The 22,868-nt window shown below is 40.0% G+C and overlaps 2 protein-coding genes across 7 annotated transcripts in view; one reads left to right on the top strand and one right to left on the bottom strand.

Annotated features, from left to right (window-relative positions):
• Positions 1–9,594, top strand: part of ECM2 (extracellular matrix protein 2) — a 58,711-nt gene extending 49,117 nt beyond the window's left edge. For 4 of the 5 annotated variants that reach the window (XM_060102411.1, XM_060102409.1, XM_060102408.1 and 1 more), the window contains exons 7-10: positions 533–690; positions 2,845–2,984; positions 4,328–4,654; positions 8,486–9,594. In XM_060102411.1, coding sequence (XP_059958394.1) covers positions 533–690; positions 2,845–2,984; positions 4,328–4,654; positions 8,486–8,654 — 794 coding nt within the window. In that variant the 3' untranslated portion in view covers positions 8,655–9,594. The remainder of the gene's footprint in view (positions 1–532; positions 691–2,844; positions 2,985–4,327; positions 4,655–8,485) is intronic. The other variant, XM_060102412.1, reaches the window with a different exon arrangement.
• The window catches only part of CENPP (centromere protein P), a 242,351-nt gene that overhangs the window by 84,576 nt on the left and 134,907 nt on the right, over positions 1–22,868 (bottom strand). The gene's annotated exons all lie outside the window — the stretch shown is intronic.

Raw genomic sequence — 22,868 nt, 5'->3', positions numbered from 1 at the left:
CTCTCCCGTTGCAGAGCACAGGCTCCAGACGCGCAGGCCCGGCGGCCATGGCTCACAGGCCCAGCCGCTCCACAGCATGTGGGATCCTCCCGGACCGGGGCACGAACCCGTGTCCCCTCCATCGGCAGGCAGACTCTCAACCACTGCGCCACCAGGGAAGCCCTTGTTGAGGTTTTTTGCATATACATTCTTCAGTGATATTTGCTTATAATTTTTTTCTTTTTTTTGTGTGTGTGGTGTTTTGGTTTTTGTATGAGGGTTACAAACTTTCATCATACAGCACAACAGTGATTTCTCTACAGGTCTGCCTCTCCTGGACCATGCATTCAGCATTGAGTCCTGGCTGATCTGAGCATTTGGGATTTGCAGAGTACTAGGGAAAAGGCTCTAAGTGGGCAGGGGGATACCAATAAAGAAGCTACAACATCAGTCCTCCAAATGAACTGAACATTTCACATGACATTTTGACAGCCTATAGAAATTACATGTTTTTTAGTTATACTAATGTCCCAATAATTTTATTTTTTTATAGACTTAAATCAATTGATCACCTTAGAATTGGAAGGAAACAGTCTCAGTGAAACCAATGTCAATTCCTTAGCTTTCAAACCTTTGAAGAGCCTATCCTACCTGCGTCTGGGAAGAAATAAATTTAGAATTATACCACAGGGTCTTCCTGCTTCTATTGAGGTACCAATATCTTACTTACAATATTTTATATTTTAAATACAGTACACTATGGCAATATATTTTAAAAGGTTATTGTGATGCATATTAAACTCAATAGTTTTGGTGCTATATACAGAATTTACTATAATTTGAGCACTGTTTTCAAACAATACAAAATTATGAATCAAAATTATAACTACTAGTAGAAAATCTTGATAAAGTGAAAATTGGTTCTGCCGACGGCTCTTGGAGAGAGAACAGGGAAGACGAACTGAGTATTCAACAGAAACCACAAGTTGCAAAAAGTACCTTGACTTACAAAACTGTCTCAAACTGGAACTGTGACATTCATCCCAGTCTGTTCCACCCAGAGTCCCACATGGACTAGCAGTGACCCTGTGAAGATGGACAAGATTTGCAGAGAAGGCTGCTGACTGTGCCAGCAGCAGCCCCCCCCTCCCCGCCTTCCCACAGCTTACTAGTTCTAACTAGGACCTACCAAGGGCCCAAGCACTGTCCTGTCTCCATCCCCTCTGGAGACACTCCCTGCTGCCCAAGTGTGTGGTCTCTCTTGCTACAACAAGGAACACACTTAACTAAGGGGGGACTCTGGGGGCCTTCCCTGCTGAGTGTACGCCCCAACTTCCTGCATTAAGAAGAGGCCTGGCAGATCCAGCTGACTCCTAGGCCACCTCCTCTGAGCTCTGTTTCTGCCACATACACAATCAGACAGCAGGATGAAGCTTCCCACTGCTGTGGACGCAGTGAGCCAAGAGAGGGCCATTAATCCAGATATGATACTGCTGCTACCGCAGCCACCATGCTTCCTCTTCCTACTTCCGGATTAAGACAGACCTTTAGAATTTACCAAAATTGTAAAGATTGAGGTTCTATAACCTGGCTTTACCTCAGAATCACTTGGATTCTAAAGAAATACAGATTCCTGGACCTATCCCAGACATGCTAAATCAGGTTCTTTGGAGAATGGGGTCAACAATTTATAATTTTTTAAAAATTAAAATTTTAAATAGATAATGCATGCACACAGTAAAACACACACACAACACTTGAAAAGTACAAAAGAGCAATGTGTCTCTATTCCACGTCTGACCCTCTCATCCTTGGTTTCTCTTTCCAAAGACCCTCTCGCTAGCTTCTTGGGAGGTGCTGTCCATGCAAGTACAGATGCTGTGAATCCTTCCAAAGCACTGCTTCACAGCTGCAGTTTCAACGTATAAATGAGTGTGCTCTGATTTAGGTTGGAATTTATACTTTAAAAAGCTCACGAGTGATTCTAACATACAATCAAGTTTAGGAATCACTGATCTAGTTCACCCCTAAATATGTATGAAGGTAAAAGCAAAAAGCTAAAAATCACTTTACTCACTTCCAACAATACAAAAATTAAATGACAAAGAGGGGGAAATTACTACAACAGGAATAGAAAGTTACTCTGAATATATATACCAATTGTACTTCTGAATTCCACCAAGATCCCTGAGTGAAAAATTCCTTGTAATGCCAAATGAATTTAACTTGAAGGCAGCTAGCTGTTGAAAACTTACTAATAGTTCTAGCAAACGTCACCCTGATGTTAAATGAAGGCTCTTAATTAACTGTTAATTAAAGTAATTATAATACAAACAAATCTAAAAAATGTGAGCCTAAAAAAATTACAGACAGCATGGACAGGTCGGAAGCAGGCTGACCTAAACTGGGGCCAGCCAGCATGAGTTTCCCTCATGTATTAGCTGTGTAACCTTGCAAACATCCTGCCATCTCTCCAGGCCTGAGTTTCTCTACTGCTAAATGGTGATAATTTCTACTTATTTCCTACTTTCTAGGATCTTGAAGCCCAAATGAAATAATTTATGTGAATAAGTTTTGTAAATTAGAAAGCTTTATACAATTATTATGGTATGCTATATCATATATCATTTTATGGTTAAAAATAATTAAATAAAATTCATTTAATTCCATAACCATGACAGATAGTACATTTTATTTTACTAGTTGGAAAATCTGACAACTTAAAAATATGAACTCATTTTGAAGTGCTGCAAGACTCTTTAGCTAACACTAGTGACAACAGTCTATAACCTGATTTTAATTCTGTGAGATTGAATATATTTATCAACTAATATGAAAAAAATAAGTCTCTTCTCTTAATTACAGGAATTATACCTAGAAAATAACCAAATTGAAGAAATAACTGAAATTTCTTTTAATCATACCAGAAAGATCAATGTCATTGTACTATGTCATAATAAAATTGAAGAAAATAGAATTGCTCCTTTAGCCTGGATAAATCAAGAGTAAGTACATGCTACAATCTGACTTTCTTAGATGATTTCTTTCCTTTGCCATTATTAAACAGGTTATGAACATGGGCAAGTGAGGGAGGTGACAGCATTCTTTCTTAGTGAACCTCCCCTACATAAAACTTGGCTATTTGCATAGACTTCAAACCGTTCATGATATGACTGATGTTAGGAAGGCCATGGTCACTGCTGCTGGGGACACCCTACAGTGTGCAAGTGCTAAGCCCAAGCAGTGTGACCTTAGGTCTGATCACTGTTCTGCTCTCTGCTGACTTCACAGGCAGGCATGAAGTTTAAGTGAGATAATCCCCTACCCATAGTGAGGAAGGAAGCTGCCCTCCTCCCCGCTTCTCCCTCACCATTAGGTGGAAGCACCAGCATTCACTGTTCTATACCACACTGTCTTCATTCCTTCAAACTATTTCTCTGTTTCAGGTGCTACAAAACAGACTAAAGAATGCCTGACCCAATAGCGGAAGCAAAAAGCAGAGCCCATCTTCCTGGAGAGGAATCAGTGGCCCCAGGCTGTAGCCTCAGGGAAGGGCAAAGTGTGGAGGCCTTGCTCATCAGGAAGGAGAGGATTAGCTACACAGGGAAGCAGGGTCAGGCCCTGGCAGCAGGTGCATCAGAGCAGATCTAGAGTCATGTGGTGAGGGAATGAGGGATCTGAGTGGCACCATGGGGACAGGCATCTTTCAGAAGCAGGACAGAGATGAAAAGAGGCCTTGAGGGCCAATTAGGTTCAGCAGAATGTGGCAGTGGCAGGGCAACTGAGTCTTCATCAGGTGAAAAGTCTTCATGGGGTGGACAGAAGCGCAGGTAAGGCTCTGAAAATAGCCAGATAGTTTACCACATTTCCCAGATCTTTTGGCTTATTAACAACCTTTTCTAGATGCCTCCTTCTCACCCCAAGTCCCAGATCCCAGGTCATCAGATCAAATGTGGAACAAGAATGCAAAAACCCCTCAACACTGCTACTTTCTTGCTGGAACCAGAGATGATTTTAGGGTTAGGACTCTGGACTTCATTTCTGATACAAGTTTGACCTTAGAGATATTTGGGGGACCTCTTTGGGTCTCAGCATTACCCCTGGGATATGAGTTTTTCTCTCTGAACTCTGGTGCTCCTCTTTTAGAGAGGAACTCAAGCAGCTCTGTGGTGTCTGGGTAAGAGCACTAGCCTTGCAGCCAGACCACCACACAGCCACACTTGCACTGGGAATCATTACAGCACACTGAGTACTGGCAGGAAAATGGACAAGCATCTTGACTGGCTTGTCAAAACTTTGAGCTTACAGTCACTGCCCTGAAGTCCCCACTCTGTTTACTCTTTTCTAGAAATCTAGAATCAATTGACCTCTCCTACAACAAGCTCTACCACGTCCCCTCCTATCTACCCAAGTCGCTGCTGCACCTCGTGCTCATCGGCAACCAGATAGAGCGCATCCCTGGCTTTGTGTTTGGCCACATGGAACCAGGCCTGGAATACCTGTACCTGTCATTTAATAAACTTGTGGATGATGGCATAGACCAAGTTTCCTTCTATGGGGCTTATCATTCTCTGCGAGAGCTGTTTCTGGATCATAATGAATTAAAATCTATACCACCTGGGGTACAAGAAATGAAAGCACTACATTTTCTGAGATTGAACAACAACAAGATACGGTAAATTCTGGCCTTTTCAAGTATCCATTTAAATTGTCATGGGTGACAAAATATAGGATTAAACAACCATGACCTGATGTCTGGAATTTACTTTAAAGAAAAAAAGTGACAAGAGGTTGCATTAAACAAGACTGGCAAATGTTAATGATTGTTGAAACTGGATGAGAATAGGTATGTGAGGATTCACTATAGTGTTTTTTCTACTTTTCTATGTATGTAAACTTCCATAGTAAAAAAATGTAAAAATGAGTATGATTATATAATACATAGAACCTTAGAGGCACGTTCAAGCGAGGCTTCAAGGCAGTAGACTATGGTGCTAATCCCACCTCCATATGTAATTTCAAACACTGTAATCTGTAGAACACAAAACCTAAGTATATGCTAAAATTAAAATTGCTTCTATCTAGATTTTTCTGAAGACAAAATTCTGAATAAATTTATTGAGACTCAGCTCCCTCACTTTTGAGGATACATTTTTCTGTGTGTGTTCTGTCTGCTGACAGAGTCATCACCCCTGCCTAGAAAGTGTGAATGTCTCAAGAATTAATCTGGAACGCTTTGTTAGTGCAGCCAACGAGGGAGGCAGATCCCAGAGCTCTGTGGTCCTGTCCTTGGCGATTATACCCCTTACTCTTTTACCTGTCTCTACATTTGCAAACACAAACTCCTGAAAAATAAAACAAAGAAAGAGTCAAGAGTTTATAGGGGAAGAGGCGGGGATGGGAAAGGCTTTAAAGATTCAGAGTCAAAATTTTTTGGCCAAAATAATTCCTAGGTCATGCTTATATGCTTCCTATTGCATTGCATCAGGAGGCATACAATATCTGTCCCATTCTGGTGGGATCTAGGTGGTCACGGCCTGATATCTCCATTATAACCTTTCTCCTCCACCACTGAACCAATGGTTTTTTCACTCACAGATGCTTATTGCTTGCATCTGTTATTTCCTTAGGGGTAATAAAATGGTGAATTTCTATTTTTTGTCATTCTTTCCACATTTTATAGCTGGACTTCCTCTGTAAATAATATTTTCTTTTCAATTAGGGCAACTTTGTTACTCTGAAAGGTAGGCTCAGTTCTTTCCTTTAAACTGCCTAGCAGAGTAAGAAGTTGGTTACAGATTTGTAACAGTGTGAGGTGATGGATGTTACCTAAACTTATGGTGGTGATCATTTCAACCACATACACATACATCAAATCATTATGTTGTACACTTTAAACTAATACAATGTTATGCCAATCTTTATAAAACTGGAAAAAATTATACATATGCATTAAACATGAAGGAAAAGGACTATAAAATATATTAAAATTTTAATAGTGGCTGTCAGGATAAAAAAGAAGTTGGTGCCTAAATATTTTTGCTTTATTAATTTGTTTTTGGCTTTCTCTGGAGAATCAATATGAACTTATGGCTTTATATATTAAGAATGTTTCAATCAACTGCAATTATTGTTCTTAAACTGTCCCATCTTTGGCCAATGGTAGCCCTTAGAGTTGGTTCCTGTGTCCTTGGATAGGCCTCTGTAGATCTTGAATGGCTCACTTTTATATTCCCCACTACAGCCCGATGCCACCCTTCTTCCAAAGAGCCCTAGCTCCTCTCACTGGGGAATCATGTTCAGAGGTCCCAATCTGGGCACCAGGCATCTTCCTTTCAAATGTGTTGTTACTGTTTCAAGGCCTTTCAGTGGACTACCAGAAACATGTATTTTGTGAAGAAAAAAAAAATGAGTTCATACTGATATTCCCAAGTCAAATTTAATGTTACAGAGAAGTCCTTCTGTTTTTTTTTTTTTTTTTTTTTTTTTTTTTGCGGTATGCGGGCCTCTCACTGTTGTGGCCTCTCCCGTTGCGGAGCACAGGCTCCGGACGCGCAGGCCCAGCGGCCATGGCTCACGGGCCCAGCCGCTCCGCGGCATATGGGATCCTCCCAGACCAGGGCACGAACCCGTATCCCCTGCATCGGCAGGCGGACTCTCAACCACTGCGCCACCAGGGAGGCCCAGTCCTTCTGTTTTAAACTTGCTTATCTTACAATGAAAATCTAGGTTCCCAACAATAACTTATATTTACTATAAACAATAGTTTCAAAATGATAATACCATTATTACAACTAACAACAAAAGTATTTAATTAAGTTTATTATGTTTTTAGTAGTTCTACTTGTCCTTAGAATATGTTCCATGAAGGATGTATAGCTTAAATACAGAAGTTTTCTCTGTAACAATAGGTCAACAACTTAATATTCAGATAGGTCTTTAATTTGCTTTGGTTTTTAGGAATTGCTACTTTCTATAAAATATTTTTCTATGCCTGTCCCTTATACCATATTCCATCCTTTCCCATGGGTTAAGTTTTTTAAAATTTATTTTTGGCTGTGTTGGGTCTTTGTTGCTGCGTGTGGGCTTTCTCTAGTTGCGGTGAGCGGGGGCTACTCTTTGTTGCAGTGCACGGGCTTCTCACTGCAGTGGCTTTTCTTGTTGCGGAGCACGGGCTCTAGGCACATGGGCTTCAGTAGTTGTGGCACGCAGGCTCTAGAGCACAGGTTCAGCAGTTGTGGTGCACGGGCTTAGTTGCTCCGCGGCATGTGGGATCATCCCGGACCAGGGCTCGAACCCATGTCCCCTGCATTAGCAGGCGGATTCTTAACGACTGCGCCACCAGGGAAGCCCCTAAACTTTTAAATTAATTTCCCATTGATGATCCCGTGTTATTTTTTTTTTAAATATAAGCATACATACACGCATTCAAATTCCCCACTGCGTCTCACAATTATTATACAAATTATTACACCAAAGGATTATTACTTTTTTCTCTCTCTCTGGAAAGAGTGTATATTTTTTCTGTTCTTCACTTTTAAAAATTATCAGTATATCCTGGGTATCACTCCATATCAGTATGTAGAGAATTTCCTCATTCCTTTTTACAGTTGAATAGTATTCCACTATATGGACATTTTATTCAACCAGTTCCTTATTGATAGACATTTGATTGTTTCCATTTTTTATACTATAAATAATGCCACAATGTACAACTCTGTTCAAATGTAATTTTGTATTTTTCCAATCTAACTTTGGGACAGATCTCTAGAAGTGGGATTGCTGAGTGAAAGGTACAAAATACACATGTAATTTTGCTAGATACTGCCAAATTCCTATCCATGGGGCTGTACTGTTTTGAATTCCCTTCAATGATGTTTGATCCTATAGAGCCTCATCATCAGAACATGTTAATGAACTTCTGGATTTTTTTGGGAGGGCGTTGGGCAAATCTGGTAAGTGAGAGTGGTATGCCAGTATCATTTTAATTTACATGTTTCTTATCATGAATGAAATTAAGCATCATGTTTACATGCCATTTCGTTTTCTCTTCTGTAAACTGGTTACCCAGGTATCTTTTTTTTCCTCATTTCTCTCTCCTCCTAGGTTTTTAGGTCTTTGTATATTAGCCCTTTATCAGTAATATAAGTTGCAAACACTTTCTCCTAGTTTGTGATTTGTCTTTTAACTTTGCATTAAAAAAAACCAACCTGTAGTCAAATTATTAATCTTTTCTTTTAGTGCATCTGGTTTTTGAGTCACACATAGGAAGATATTTCCCCTACTCCCAGGGTATGACCATGTTTTATTCTACTATTCTATGGCTTCATTTTTTCACATGTAGATCTTTGACATATTTGAAATTTTTTCTGGTGTATAAGAGAAGGATCCAATTTTATTTTAAAAACAAAAGAGTTTTTAAAACAAATGTAAAATTTAACTCCTAAATTATGGAGGCAGAATATTACTTGGATCATTTATGACTTGCATGTCTATTTTTCCTTAGGAATATTCTTCCAGAACAAATTTGCAATTCTGAAGAAGATGGTGATTCAACCCTGGAACGTCTTCATCTTGAAAACAACTATATTAAAACAAGAGAAATATCATCCTACGCATTTTCATGCATAAGATCATATTCAAGTGTCGTTCTTAAACCACAAAATATCAAGTAATTCCACGTTTTTCTTTGTCATTTGTAAATTATACTCACATATCTGTTTCAGTAGCATCTTTCATCAATAAGAGAGATATGTCATGTTATACTTAGTATCATTATGCTAGCCAACCTGATTCGCCAATGCACATAACAACCAAAGATATATCTACAAGGTTTAGTCTTCTAGCAGTTTTAATGAAGGTTTCAGTTTTACACTCTAGAAAGAGGCCATCTCATTGCACAGTTTTCTTATGAGAATAGGATGTTGTGTGCTACTGAACTAGACTGGGAGAATCTGGAACAAAATAAGCATGTCCTTTACAACAGATCTTAGTATTGCTATTAGCTAAGAACTCCCTAAGTCCTTTTAAAAATTATGTATATTATGGTTCAAGACCAAGAAGTTGCTAACAGGAAAAAATAATAGGTAGAATTTATGAACTAGTGTTCTGTTTATTATTCTACTGTTAAAGCAATAAATTATTAATTTTCTATAAGACCCTATGATACAATTACTGGTATAAATAAACTTAATTATTGTCTTAGCTTTAGTTCCTTCTACTAATTACACGTGTGGAATTAAAACACTACTATAAAGTTAATTGCCTGGTTTTGAGAATTGTACTATGGCTAAGTATGTGGTTATTAACATTAGGGGAAGCTGGGAGAAGTGTATATGTGAATTCTATATGATTTTTGTAATTTTTCTGTAAGTCTAAAATTTCTCTGTAAGTCTAAAAAGTTTAACAGTATTTTAAGATCACCCTCATTATTCTTTGCTCAAGATCAAAAGATTTTATGGGAAGCAGTGGAGTGTGCTTAAAATATATGTTAATTTTCCTTGACTAAACCTTGTAAATGTAAACCTAATGCATAAATTAAAAAAAATTTTTGCTCCTCTGGTCATTGTTAGTACCTCTTTTCTTTGCCCTAATTTGCTCAAAGGTATCCTTTTACTCAGTTCAATTTAACATAAAGCTATTAGTATTCACTATGTACTAGACCCTAACAAAACCATATAATATATTAAAATTTTCATTATGTAATGATCTTTTATCTTTATTTCTAAAGTAATTTGTAAAAGACACATACAGAAACCACGTTGACTTTTCTTGTTACTCTCAGTTTTGTACCTTGAAAAAACACCAGATTAGGAACTTAAGTTCTAGTCTTGGCCCCCTTGGGTAGGTTACTCTAATTATTCAAACTTCAGTTATTCAGTCTTTTAATAGTTCTCTCACCATCCTCAGAACCTTCCAGCCCCACTTCACAGGGTCATTACGAGAACCAGAGAATAAAAAGCATCTGGGAAGCGTGGTATGCACGGTGAGTATACTTATAATTGCCAACATTTCATATAAAATTGACAGCAACCAGCATATTCAACCAAAGTTGATTATTATCTGGACAGCTTTCAAGATGTGTAAGTTTGATTTATCCCATTTAAGCTAATGTTAATTCTAAGCCCCTTTTCTTAGTATCTAGGTTTTTGAGATTACAAAATGAACAAGAATAATAATATGATACAAACTGTTAGAATCAAGGGTCAAAGGCTTAAGCCAAGTGGCTAAGAAGAGAAATAAAATCCTATGGAACAAAAGTTGAGATTTATAACTAGTTTAGGAATGTAGAAGCATTGCTAATTTAAACTGGCCAAGTTGAATGTAAGAGACAGATGAAAACAAGAAGATATGGTTATTCATTTAATCAACAAGAACCCTTGTGCAATGCTTCTCGCTGTGTGAATATAAACGCATTGACATAAGTGGTTTAAGGCAACCTAAACAGTAAACAAAATTAGTGTCAGAGGGGACTCAAACTGAATAAGGTGAGTCAAAAGAATTAGCATCCTGGACAACACAGACGAATACTGAAACACTCCAGCATTCATTTCTCATTCTGACTTTAATCAGATGTGTCCCAGGTGCTGTTCTACAGAGACAGGGATGAATAGATCAGATGAGGTCTCTGCTCTCTGGCAATGCATACTGCGTTAGGGGCAATAAGCAGGAAATCAAATAGACAATCAAATCAACAGGCCAAGTGTGATGAAGTCAGCAGAACAGGGTGGTGATGCAATGAAGCATGCCGGGTTCCTGAGGCCCCTCTGCCTGGGCCTGGGGGTACTCCCAGATCGTAGGTTTCTAGAGTGTGCAAACAGCACAAGTTGCAGTAAGACACAGCAATCCCTGGAAGCCTTGGAGTAACACCAGGCCCAGGAACACACTGAGACCCTATTGTGCACTCAGGGACACCCTGTTGGGAGCAGAATCTCTAGAAAGGTTAAAAATCAGAATGACTGATGAAAGCTTTGTTTTTAAGTTGGAAGATGCTTTTATTTCTGATTTTACAATTTAAAATATAAAATATGTCTAGCATTGAACTTGTTTGCTTTGAAACTTCATCATGCTCTGGAAAGAAGCTTTAATTCCATTTTTAAAAAAGTGATAAATGTCCATATAGCAAACATTCTTCATGATATATAATGTTTAAAATGAAGAGGTGTTCTGTTTGGCTTCAGAAATATGCTGTAATTACTAATACATATGTACACTAAGGAAATCCTGGCCCAGCTATGGTCTGAAAATATTAATGGTGTGTCATCTTTGCACATAAGTACGAGGAATACTAACTAACTTTTCAATTTTGAGATTTGGCTTATTGTAGATTAAAATATTTCAAAAAGCACTAAAGATAAGATGTGGTTAAAGAAACATATAGCCTAGAATCATAAGGAAATAATTACACCAGGAATCAGGACACTTGGGTGCCCATCTTGGTCTCCAATAATTATGTAGTCATTTTACTTTTCTGAGATCACTTGATTCAATTATAAAATAGCATGCTGTGTGAATATAAATGCATTGAGGAACACATCAGTGGTTTTCAAGCATGGCTCATTAGGAGTTCATGGTGTCCTGGGGTTAAAGTATCCCTAAAGAGGAAGTACACAGACTCTCTTCAGACAAAACAGCTTTGCTACCATCAGAAAGGGTTAGCTGCCACTGTTCCTGCCTGCCTCCCTAACCACCCTTATTTCTTGAAACCAGTAGACAAGGTACTATATAAATCACACATCAAGTTTTAAGAATCATAAGAAACATTCAGCCAAAGTTCCTGGTCCCTATCCTCTGCTCAGCTCCTCCCACACTTTCAGAGAACTTCGCTGGAGAGCTCTGGTCTGAAGAAACGCTTCTCAGGTATGCAGATTACAGCTGCCTGGACACAGCCAACCTTTGAGTATGCCAGGGCAAGGAAGTTTAGTAGATGTGTCTGTTCCTTTGGAGCTCCTAGGGTGGGATCAGCCCTGACACTTCTGCCACAACCAAAGACTACTGACCTCCAACCTGAAACACCCTGAAAGGCAGTCAGCATGAGTATGTGTTCTGTAGGACAGGCACAACATGGCACAGTGCTGTAGTGTGCACAGACTGGGCTCACATCCTCGTCTCTGTCAGACTGTGTCACTCCCTATGGAGAAGGCAGGTCAGGATGACCCCAGGATGACACTCATCCTGAGGGTGAGTGTGTGGAGCTTGGGAATGACAGGGAGTAGGTGGCTGAGTCTGGACTTAACACACATCTTCTGAATGAAGTCCCCAAAGTGGAAAGTCTGGACACCTGAGAGTGCGTATGGTGCACCTCTAAATCTGAGGATGCAGGGCACCTGGTTTGGCAGGTGCTGCCAACAGGAGCGAGAAGATACAACAATCTCTCCTTGGGCTTGTATTGTCAAATGACTCTACACACATCCCTTAGGAGTCAGGCTTGTGAGGTTAAAGTTAACTACTCTTAGGGATGGCTGCTTTTATTAACATGGAAAACACCACCCACTACACTAGTTGAAATCTGCCCCTGGTCTGCATGGACACCACTAAGAGCAGTGAGGATGATACCCCATTCACACATAAGAATGTGATTATTCCAATAACTGTTCAAACTATGTAGTATAAACCTTTAAACTCATTGGGAAGTGTTATAAATTATAATGCTTGTTTCAAGATCATTTTAGATTTGGTAAGTATGTGGAAATTTAAGCCACAGATGATGGGTATATAGCTAAAGGACAAAATCCCAAATTTTTACTGGTGCCACACATTATGTTAAGCATAATGCTGTGTGCTATAGGCAAAAATGGCTTCCCTGAATTGACAAATTTAGATCAGGAGTAATAAAGGAAGCCTGTGGTATATATGGTACGGGAAATAACTCGCACTGGGTTTGGAGAAGAAAAGATCAACAGGCTTGAGCTGGGCCTTGAAATAGGATTTGAATCAGTTGAGGGGGAAGGAATGACTGACTAAAAGAGGCATGAGCCAAGCATAGTTGAGGTTCACCAGTGGAGGAAAGATTATACAGGAAATTAGAGGCCTGGGACGGCTTGGAAGGCCAGCAAGAAGAGACCAGACTTACTGTGATGAGAAATGTAGTGCACCACCAAAAAACTCTGAAGGGAGGAGTATGTCATGAAAGCAATGGTTTCAGGAAGGAAAAAGAGCCACCACTGTAATAATCTAGAAACAGAATAAGTGGGACCCACACAGTACAGGTGACAGGAAGAACAAGCAGGAACAGGAATAGGTATGACAGAGAGTTTGAAAGAAAGAAAAAAATATCTACATTCTCATCGTGGAGACTAAGTCTGAGGGCAAGTTTGCCATAATTAGTGACCACCTGTGGTCTTCTGAGGGGCTCAATCTCAGAAGGACATTATGAGCCGTGAATAACTGAGAATATATTAAAAATAAAATGAACTGATTGAATGTAAAAAGAAAGAGAATAAAGGAAAAGAAAAGAGAAGAACTACTAGTGGATAGTGATCTACCATATAAAGGACACACACAAAGAAGAGAAAAGGAGACAAAAAGGAGAACTGCTCTGAGTCTCATTGATACTGCTGAGAAGCTGTAAGAAAGGGACAGTTTGGATGAGAATATGCTGAAGTTGGTGGGGGGGTCACCATGGAATTCAGGCAGGAGGATGGGAATGCACTCAGCTGGGGTGGAATCCAAAGGAAAGGATACGCATTGAGGGGCAGGTGAAGAGAAGGGCAGGGGAGCGGAACCCTAATGAGCACCAACTTCCAATTTCAAGGGGAGCAAGTACACCATAAGTCTCCATCTGACTTGAGCCATATGATCTGATCTCAAGGAGCTTCCAAGGCACAAGACAAGCTGTGCCTAGAAGCCCAGCTCCCTGGGAAGTGACCCCTCCCTTCGGCACTTGGCATCTGTTCCACCAACCTCGTGAAAGACAGATCTGGTATTATGAGTTAGGTCTGCATTGATTATTTCTTTGCATGTGGGGTGTTGTACGGTAGATGGGTAGGAGGTGTATCTTGTTTTCCCCAAAAGATTGTAAAACTTAGAAGAAGAGAGACAATTCATTTCTTGGATCCCTGCATTCTGTGTACAAAGTAGGTACTAAAATGACTGTTGATTCCTCAGTCTAAACAATCAGCTCATGAGTTGTCCAAAGTTGATATTAATACTACTCCTAAACAAAACAAAAAGAAATCTGCAAAATTTAAGGATTTTTAAAGGAAAAGCAATAAAGATTTATATAGGGTCATAAAATTAATAAGGAATAATTTCTCTTATTAATATTTCCTGACATGGACATTAGAAGGCACAGAGTATATTTTATAAAAAATTAAGTCATGCTTTGACAACTGGTAATACTTAGTAATCAACTGATTGTTCTCCATAACAGCAACTTTGACGATGTTTTCCAAAGTCATCATTTAAACAACATGAATTACTAGGTTCATAGATGCTGACATAAAAGAATGAAATACTCATGTTCTGCTGTTTAAGTGAAACCTCAAAGGGCTGGGTAAAACCCTCTATGATATCTATTCCATCTCTTTCCCTTATTTAGAAACCAGAAAGTTTCCTCATAGGAGAAGTACTTACAAATTGGTGATAACTGAATTATTCAACTGTCCATAGTTGAATTCAGACTCTCAAATTAAAATTCAAAAATATTAAAAGTACTTATGAAAATAGAAGTTTCTGGCCAGCTCTAACATATACCAGATGACTTCAGGGGCCCTTAAACCCTAGAAGTCTGTGAAACATGAGGTCCATCTCTTGAAATGAAAAAAACAAGAACGAGTATCTTGGGTCTGAACTGGAATCCTTATTAGCTGTGGGCTTGGTCAAGTTACTTAGACTCTGATTTCCAGTTTCCTTGCCCATGAAATTGAGGAGAACATCTGCCTACCAAGGCTGCTGGGAAGGTTAAATAAGGTGATGTCCATGACAGTACTGAGAACAGGGTGGACGTCAGATGAGTGTCCATTCCATCATGGATAGGCACTGGGAAACCAGCAGGTAGGAAGGTTCAGTGACTTGCTCAAGGCTGCCAAGTCTCATAATATGGTAGATATTAATTATTAAAGGACATTGATTCCTTAGATTGTGATATACAGTGGAAAAAGGAGTGGGCCTATTACAGCAGGGCAGGAGTCAGCAAATGCTCTCTGTACACGGCTGCACTCAAGTGGGACTCTGCAGCCATGTCAGCGTCTCTCTTGAGCTTGGCGGTCTTTGTGCTGTGTCACTGCATGCTCATATCCATCACACAGAACAGAATGAAACTAGCTTAGAACAAGGGCTAAGCAAGGGCTCGAGCCTTACTTGAGCAAGGGCTCTCTAAACACAGAGTAAAACCAGGACTCATAGAATCTAAACTACTTATTGTCATAGATATGGCAATAGTTTAGAAGCAGATTAAAAAAAAATCCTGATTATAGGAAACAAAAGTAATTCTGACGTATAAGTGTGCTTCACTGTAATAATATAACACCAAAAACGGGAGAAAAACTCCATTTAAAATAGCCAAACTAGAAGAATATTTGATCAGTAAACCTGTCCTGCATATGGATTCCTACCTCAGAGATAACCCACAAGTGGGTCTACGGGGATACAGTAAGAGTCTGTGTGTAAGCCTTGGCCAGGTGCAGCATGCTCTGGGCAGATGGTTCTCCTGGGGAGTTTAAATATTTACTATCCTTATAAACATCAGCTCTGATTAAACCTACTCCAACAGACCCAGAGGCATTTGTGAAAGATTTTCAGAGAAACTAAAATCTACTGTAAACAGAATAGATATGTGTTAGTATACATTTCATCCTATATGTCTTAAACAACACTTTGGCATATTAACGATTACTCACGTGTCGTTGCTTCAACATGCTGTACAGGAACAATTGAAACTATAAGTCATGTTGGAATTTGGTCTGTCACACACTGTTATGTGCAAAGAGGTGAATGTTTCTAACTAGATTAATAGAGCTTAGTGATTACACAACTAAAAAATAAAGGCATGACTGTTTCTTCTTTGACATTATATTTCCCTTTCTACATAAAAATGGATTAAAAAATTTACAGTCTAGCATATTTTTCCCTTTGCACAAAATGTGAAGAATGTGAATCCACACAAGGGAAAGCAGACTGCATTAAAAATAACATGTGATTGCACTAAACACATATTAGTTTGGAAAAGAAAAGGAATACATCATGTTATTAGAATGTCATGGTGTGTTTCTAAGTAACAGAATCTCTGTGGTCAAATAAACTTACATTGAACTATAAGCTGATATAAGCAAATCTTTTTATAAATTGGAATCTGCTGAAGGTTCATTTGCTTTACATAAGTTGAGAATTACATTCTCAATTACCAAATTTATACATGAACTGTCTGAAATGCTAACTAGTATGTGATACTCAGAATAAAGAATGCATTATAAATTGTAAATCTACTCTAGGTCAGTAGTTCTTAACTATTTGAAGGATGGGCCTCTCCCTTTGAGGATATGATAGAAGCTATGATGGACCTTCTATGCAGAAAAATACACATATACAAACACTCTGCATGTATCAAAAGGCTCATAAAACCCGTCCTAAATCCTCTAGGGATTCTTGTACAATAGCTAAGAATCTGTACATAGAGTAACACCTTAATTAACTTAAAATAAATTTTACATGTAAATATTTCACTAGAGTTAAAGATAAATCAAAGAGTTAAAATTAATTTAAGGCAAATTGCCTTATTTCCCGCAACTATTTAGCATTTATTTAGCAATATTTTTATGACCATAAAAAAGGTGAAAGAATACAGTGAACATCTACAGATTCTTCACCTACCTTCACCAATTAATATTTTGTCACCTTCATTTTATCTTTTTCACTCTTTCCATACCCCTGTCTATACATATATATGTATTTGTGGGGTACAGGGGCTGGACCATCTGAATGTAAGTTGCAGATATCATGTCACCCTAGTACTTCAGTATAAGTCTCCTAAGAACAAGGACATCTTCTTACATAACCATGAGACAATGATCACATTCTCTCACATTATCAAACCCCAGAAATTTAACATTGATTCAGTTTCAACATACAGTCCATATTCAGATTTTCCCAACTGTCCCAACAATGTCCTAAATTGCTGTGCGTGTGGTACGTGTATATGTGGCTCAAGATCTAATCAGAGTTCACTTGCCTTTAGTCTCCTATAATCTAGGGTAGCAATTCTCTGCCTATGTGTTTCACCCCTTCACTTTTTGAAGGGTCCAAGCCAGCTATCATGTAGAATGTCCCCTAATATGTATTTGTCTGATTGTTTCCTTACGATTAGATTTAGGTGAAACGTTTTCGCCAAGAATCCCACATAGGCGATGTCATGTACTTCCTTTTGTATCGTATCAGGAGGCACAAAATGTCGGGCTGGCGTGTTATTGGTGATGCTGAAGACATTGGTTAAGGTAGTGTCTTCATCTCCTTGTAATTAAGAAATATCCTGCAAGGTAAGACTTTAGGTCTGTGTGAATATCTTGCCATCCAATAACCTTTCACTTAGTGGTTTTAGTTCCCATCTTTGCCTAAATCAGTGACTATGTTGGAAGTTTCACAGTGGTGATTTTCTAACTCTATGATTCCTTCTGTACTCATTAGTTAGCATTCCTCTACAGAAAAAGCTATGACCCTTTTGGCCCTATTCCCTCTGTTATAAAAAGGATTTCGCATTTGACGTGCTATAATCCATTGCCATTCTTATTTGAGGTATTCAAACTGTGCCTTCACCTAGCTTCTATGTACTGTTCACAGTCCGCAGTAATCTCTGAGTGCTTTTGTGCCTGCTGGTATGATGAAATGTTTCAGGCACACTTTACAGATTCCCTGGCCCTGATCTATTACTTGACATTTTTCTCAGGGGTCTTGCTCCTTCTAATGAAAAATGGCCCTTAGAAACACAGATCTGGAAGTGAGATGCGCTCACTGCCTTTAGGTCTTCTCAGTTAAAAGAGTCTGGAAATTTATTTAAAACAAAACCATTACTTGCACCCATTCCTGAAAGCAAACTGGCCTTTGAGGCATTACTTAAAAATATTTGATATTTTTATAAATTCAACTCAATTCATTTTAAATGACAATTTATGGCATTAATTCATCTTCAGAGCAAAACATCCAACAGGATGATGACAGGAGCTCAGCCTGCAAGTTGCAAAAGCAAGTCCTTACCAGCACAGGGTATAGAAGAATGGGAGCTGAGAACCAGGGACCAGAAGCCCATCTGAAGAAGGTTGCTGCCATGAGCTCAGCCAATTGCTGGAACTGCACAGGAATTCAGGGCTGGTTTTGTCAAACTGAGTTTTTAAGATATGGTAAAATTTAGACTTTGATATAAAATTTCCTGGTTTTAAAAAATACCATATGCTCCAAACAAACCATATCTGTGGGCTGAATACTGCCCATGGGTCATGATCTACTGTATAAAGTCAATTCTCATTATAAATCACAGAGCCTAGTCCACCATGAAGGATGCTTGAACATTCAAAACAACCCATAAAGTCATATCAAACCCATGAATTCACTTCTTTCAGAAGTCTTTGTGAATGCCTACTATATACAACCTCTGTTATGCATAAAGAGCATACATTATTTACATCCTAGGATTTGATGGTCTAGAACATTCTTAAACTAGGTATTTGGAAGGCACATCCCCTCATTCCCTCAGGGTTTCCCTGACAATCCCCCATCCCATTTTGCTTTTCTTCATGGCACTTAACACCGTTCTTTGAATAAATGGATGGACAAAATTTTCCTTGTAATTTCTACTACGAGAGACTATTACACAATCCATTCCAATGTACTCAGAAGGTTAAGGTAAACAGGGGAGGAAGCACCAGATACCAGCTGACAAACATCATAAAACTCAATCGTCCTAGTGATACTTGAGCTCGGGAAGGTGTCTCATGTGACCACAGTCACCCCTACTCCTCACCCATTGGAGTTCTAATTTGCATGAGATGATTTCTAAGGTCCTTTCCAGTTCTCATTTGTTTGGGCTTGACCACTGTTCTCCATTTCTACATTAGAAGAAGGTCAGGAAAGGGTCTTTTTTTTTTTTTTTTTTTTTTTTTTGCCGTACGCGGGCCTCTCACTGTTGTGGCCTCTCCCGTTGCGGAGCACAGGCTCCGGATGCGCAGGCCCAGCGGCCATGGCTCACGGGCCCAGCCGCTCCGCGGCATATGGGATCCTCCCAGACCGGGGCACGAACCCGTATCCCCTGCATCGGCAGGCGGACTCTTAACCACTGCGCCACCAGGGAGGCCCTCAGGAAAGGGTCTTAAAAATTATATGCAAGCTTGGCTTAAGCAATTTATTTTTATTTTCATCATGATTGGAATATATTGGGCCATGAAAGAAATTTGTGTTGATGTTCCTTTTATGCAATCAATGTTTCTGTTCATAAAATGTCAGTAGAGCGAATATTACTTTTCTAATTTTGAAACTTATCTTGTTTAAAACATAATAATATGCAGATTATTCATGATTCCCAAAGACACTGTTTGATATAGTAACACTAATTCTCCAGTATTTAGACCAAGGCCCAAAGAGGCAAAACCCAAACAATAAAAAACAGACATGTAGAAAAGAATTAGGTCTCCTTCATAGGACCCCTATAGGAACCAAAAAAGGAAGATTTTTTTCCTCACAATACTCTAGGGAAGAGGGGGTACACTGATGTGTCTGGAATGACAACCTGCAAAGGTGTGGAGAAAAAACTCCGGTTTATATCCAAATGGTGTGTTTGTGCACGCTGGGCTATCTCTGCAGTTGTGAGGTAAAGCTTCCCACCTGCAGCTCCAAGACTGTGGGAGGGGTTTTGGGCCCTGGGCTGTACCTCTAGTCACAATGTCAGCAGAATAGGGTGAATAAGCCAAAAAGACCACCTGCATCTTGGCATTATACTCCAGGGCTCATTTCTTTCCCTAAGCCTTCTGACTAAAGATCACAGCAACATGCTGGAGGAAGATAAGCTCAGGGCTCACAAGTGAGGAGAGGAGAGAGGCTGCAACAAATCTTTAGAAAAACAATCTCACAGGAAGTGCCTCCCAGCTCTCTAGACAAGGTGGCAGAACCCTGCCTAGATGGGTGGTGGCGGGGCAGATGCCATGACTGAGAGGTGAGGAGAGGCTGGGAGAATGACGTGGGAGACGAACACTGTGTGAGCACAGGCAAAGGTAGAGAGTGGGAGGCACACATCCACTGAGAGGAGGCGCTGCCACTCAGCCCCAGCCAAGTGTTGCCATGCAAAAACAGGAGCCACCCAGTGGCAAGGCTTTACTTATCAAGAGAAGTTGAAACTTCATAATTTTTTTTTTTTTTTTTTTGCGGTATGCGGGCCTCCGACTGTTGTGGCCTCTCCCGTTGCGGAGCACAGGCTCCGGACGCGCAGGCTCAGCGGCCATGGCTCACAGGCCCAGCCGCGGCACGTGGGATCCTCCCGGACTGGGGCACGAACCCGTGTCCCCTGCATTGGCAGACGGACTCTCAACCACTGCGCCACCAGGGAAGCTCCATAATTTTTTTTAAATATTTATTTTATTTATTTATTTTTTTGGCTGCGTTGGGTCTTCATTGCTGCGTGTGGGCTTTCTCTAGTTGCAGCAAGTGGGGGCTACTCTTCGTTGCAGTGCATGGGCTTCTCATTGCAGTGCCTTCTCTTGTTGCAGAGCACAGGCTCTAGGCACGTGGGCTTTAGTAGTTGCAGCACACGGGCTCAGTAGTTGTGGCTCACGGGCTCTAGAGCACAGGCTCAGTAGTTGTGGTGCATGGGCTCAGTTGCTCCACAGCATGTGGGATCTTCCCGGACCAGGGCTCGAACCCGTGTCCCCTGCACTGGCAGGCAGATTCTTAACCACTGAGCCACAAGGGAAGCCCCACAATTTTTAAATATAGAACAATTCTACCTGACAGAAACACATACACATGAGCCTCAAATGACAGATCAAGGAATGCTTAAAAGTTCATAGCTACACTCCAAATGGAAATTAACCCAGTTGAATGAATATATATATATATATATATATATATATATGTATATACATATAAAATATATAATTTCTGGCATATTCATACAGAATAATGTTATATAATATAGGTATACCTTGGAGATACTGCAGGTTTTGTTCCAGAGCACTGTGATAAAGTAAATATTTCAATAAAGTAAGTTACACGAACTTATGGGTTTCCCAGTGTACTATATTGTGATCTATTAAGTGTGTAATATCATTCTGTCTTAAAAAAAAAAACAAAACTTAATTTAAAAGATTTTATGGGGCCTCCCTGGTGGCGCAGTGGTTAAGAGTCCGCCTGCCGATGCAGGGGATACGGGTTCGTGCCCCGGTCTGGGAGGATCCCATATGCCGCGGAGCGGCTGGGCCCGTGAGCCATGGCCGCTGGGCCTGCGCATCCGGAGCCTGTGCTCCGCAACGGGAGAGGCCACAACAGTGAGAGGCCCGCATACCGCAAAAAGAAAAAAAAAAAAAAAGATTTTATGGCTAAAAAATGCTAACCATCGTCTGAGCCTTCTGCAAGTTGTAGTAGTAACATCAAAGACCACTGATCATAGATCACCATAACAAATATAATAACAAAGGAAAAGTCTGAAATATTGCAAATTACCAAAATGTGACACAGAGACATGAAGTGAGCAAATGCTGTTGGAAAAATGGCACCAATAGATTTGCTCGACACAGGGTTGCCACAAACCTTCAATTTGTAAAAAAACACAGTATCTGTGAAATGCAATAAAGTGAAGCGTAATACAAGAAGTATGCTTACAATGAGAATGAACAAACTATTGCTAACCACAAGGACCTGGATGGATCTCTAAAACATAACGTTGAATGAAGAAAGCCAGACTCAGAAAAGAATGCACTGTATATATAAAGTTCAGAGAGCTATGGTTTTTGAAATCAGACAGCGGCCTCCTCTGAAGACAGAGTGATTCTGAGGGGTCCGGGAGTGCTGGGATTTCTTGATTAGGTGTTTGTGAAAATTAATTGAGCTGTACCATTACAATGTTTATTTTTTTTGTAATGTATACTTCAGTTAAAAGTTAAAAAAACAAAACAAAACACTGTGAAGGACACAGATTTTTGCCCAAGGAGCTTCCCATTTATGGCCACTGCTTTGATGGAGCTCAGGTTAATAAAATCCAGTTCAACACTCATGATGTCCCAATTCATCAAGGTAACAGACAAATGTTTTGAACTAAACATAACTGAATAAATGGGAACATGAGCATTATAACCAAACAGGAGGCCTGCCAAACCTCAGGTGCTGCACCCAGGGCAGGCCTAAAGCTCTGCAGAGGCCAGCATACGGGACTGTCTGATGTGAGGGCCACAGAAGTATATTTTATTTAAGTGGGGGCTGGGTGTCCTGCACATCGGAGGCACAGTACTTTTTCTATGTCTTGCTTCAACATGTGCCATTTCTCTGGGAATCAGGAACAAACGACAGTCAGATTCTTTGTGTCAGGAGAGACCAGACTCTGCTAAACTACTGGAAACACGCTTTGCAAACAGGCTGCCCCCTAAATCTGCACGTTATGAAGATGCTAGTTTGGCGTTACCTAGTACTTAGGTACCCAGACTTAGAAAAATCTCCTCTTGAAGGATGATGTCTTAATTGATGTGGGAATTGGGCATCCTCTCAGGCCTAATTGTGAATGTTGTCTTCCTGCTCCCATGTCCTCCCTAAATGCTATGTGGTCATAGGTGATATTCTCTTGAAAAGTGAAAGTCCAAGCAGGCTTCACCTGTATCCTTGCATCAATGTCTGTATCACAGCATATAGGCTGGGGCCAGAAGCATTGTATAGGGCCTGGTCTGCAGTTCCCCTGACATGCCTGTGGCAGGGCCAAAAGCTTT

This window comes from Mesoplodon densirostris, chromosome 6 (assembly GCF_025265405.1).
Source record: "Mesoplodon densirostris isolate mMesDen1 chromosome 6, mMesDen1 primary haplotype, whole genome shotgun sequence".
NCBI lineage: Eukaryota > Metazoa > Chordata > Mammalia > Artiodactyla > Ziphiidae > Mesoplodon > Mesoplodon densirostris.
Note: the sequence above shows the minus strand (reverse complement) of the source record. Positions and strands in the feature narration are given on the sequence as shown.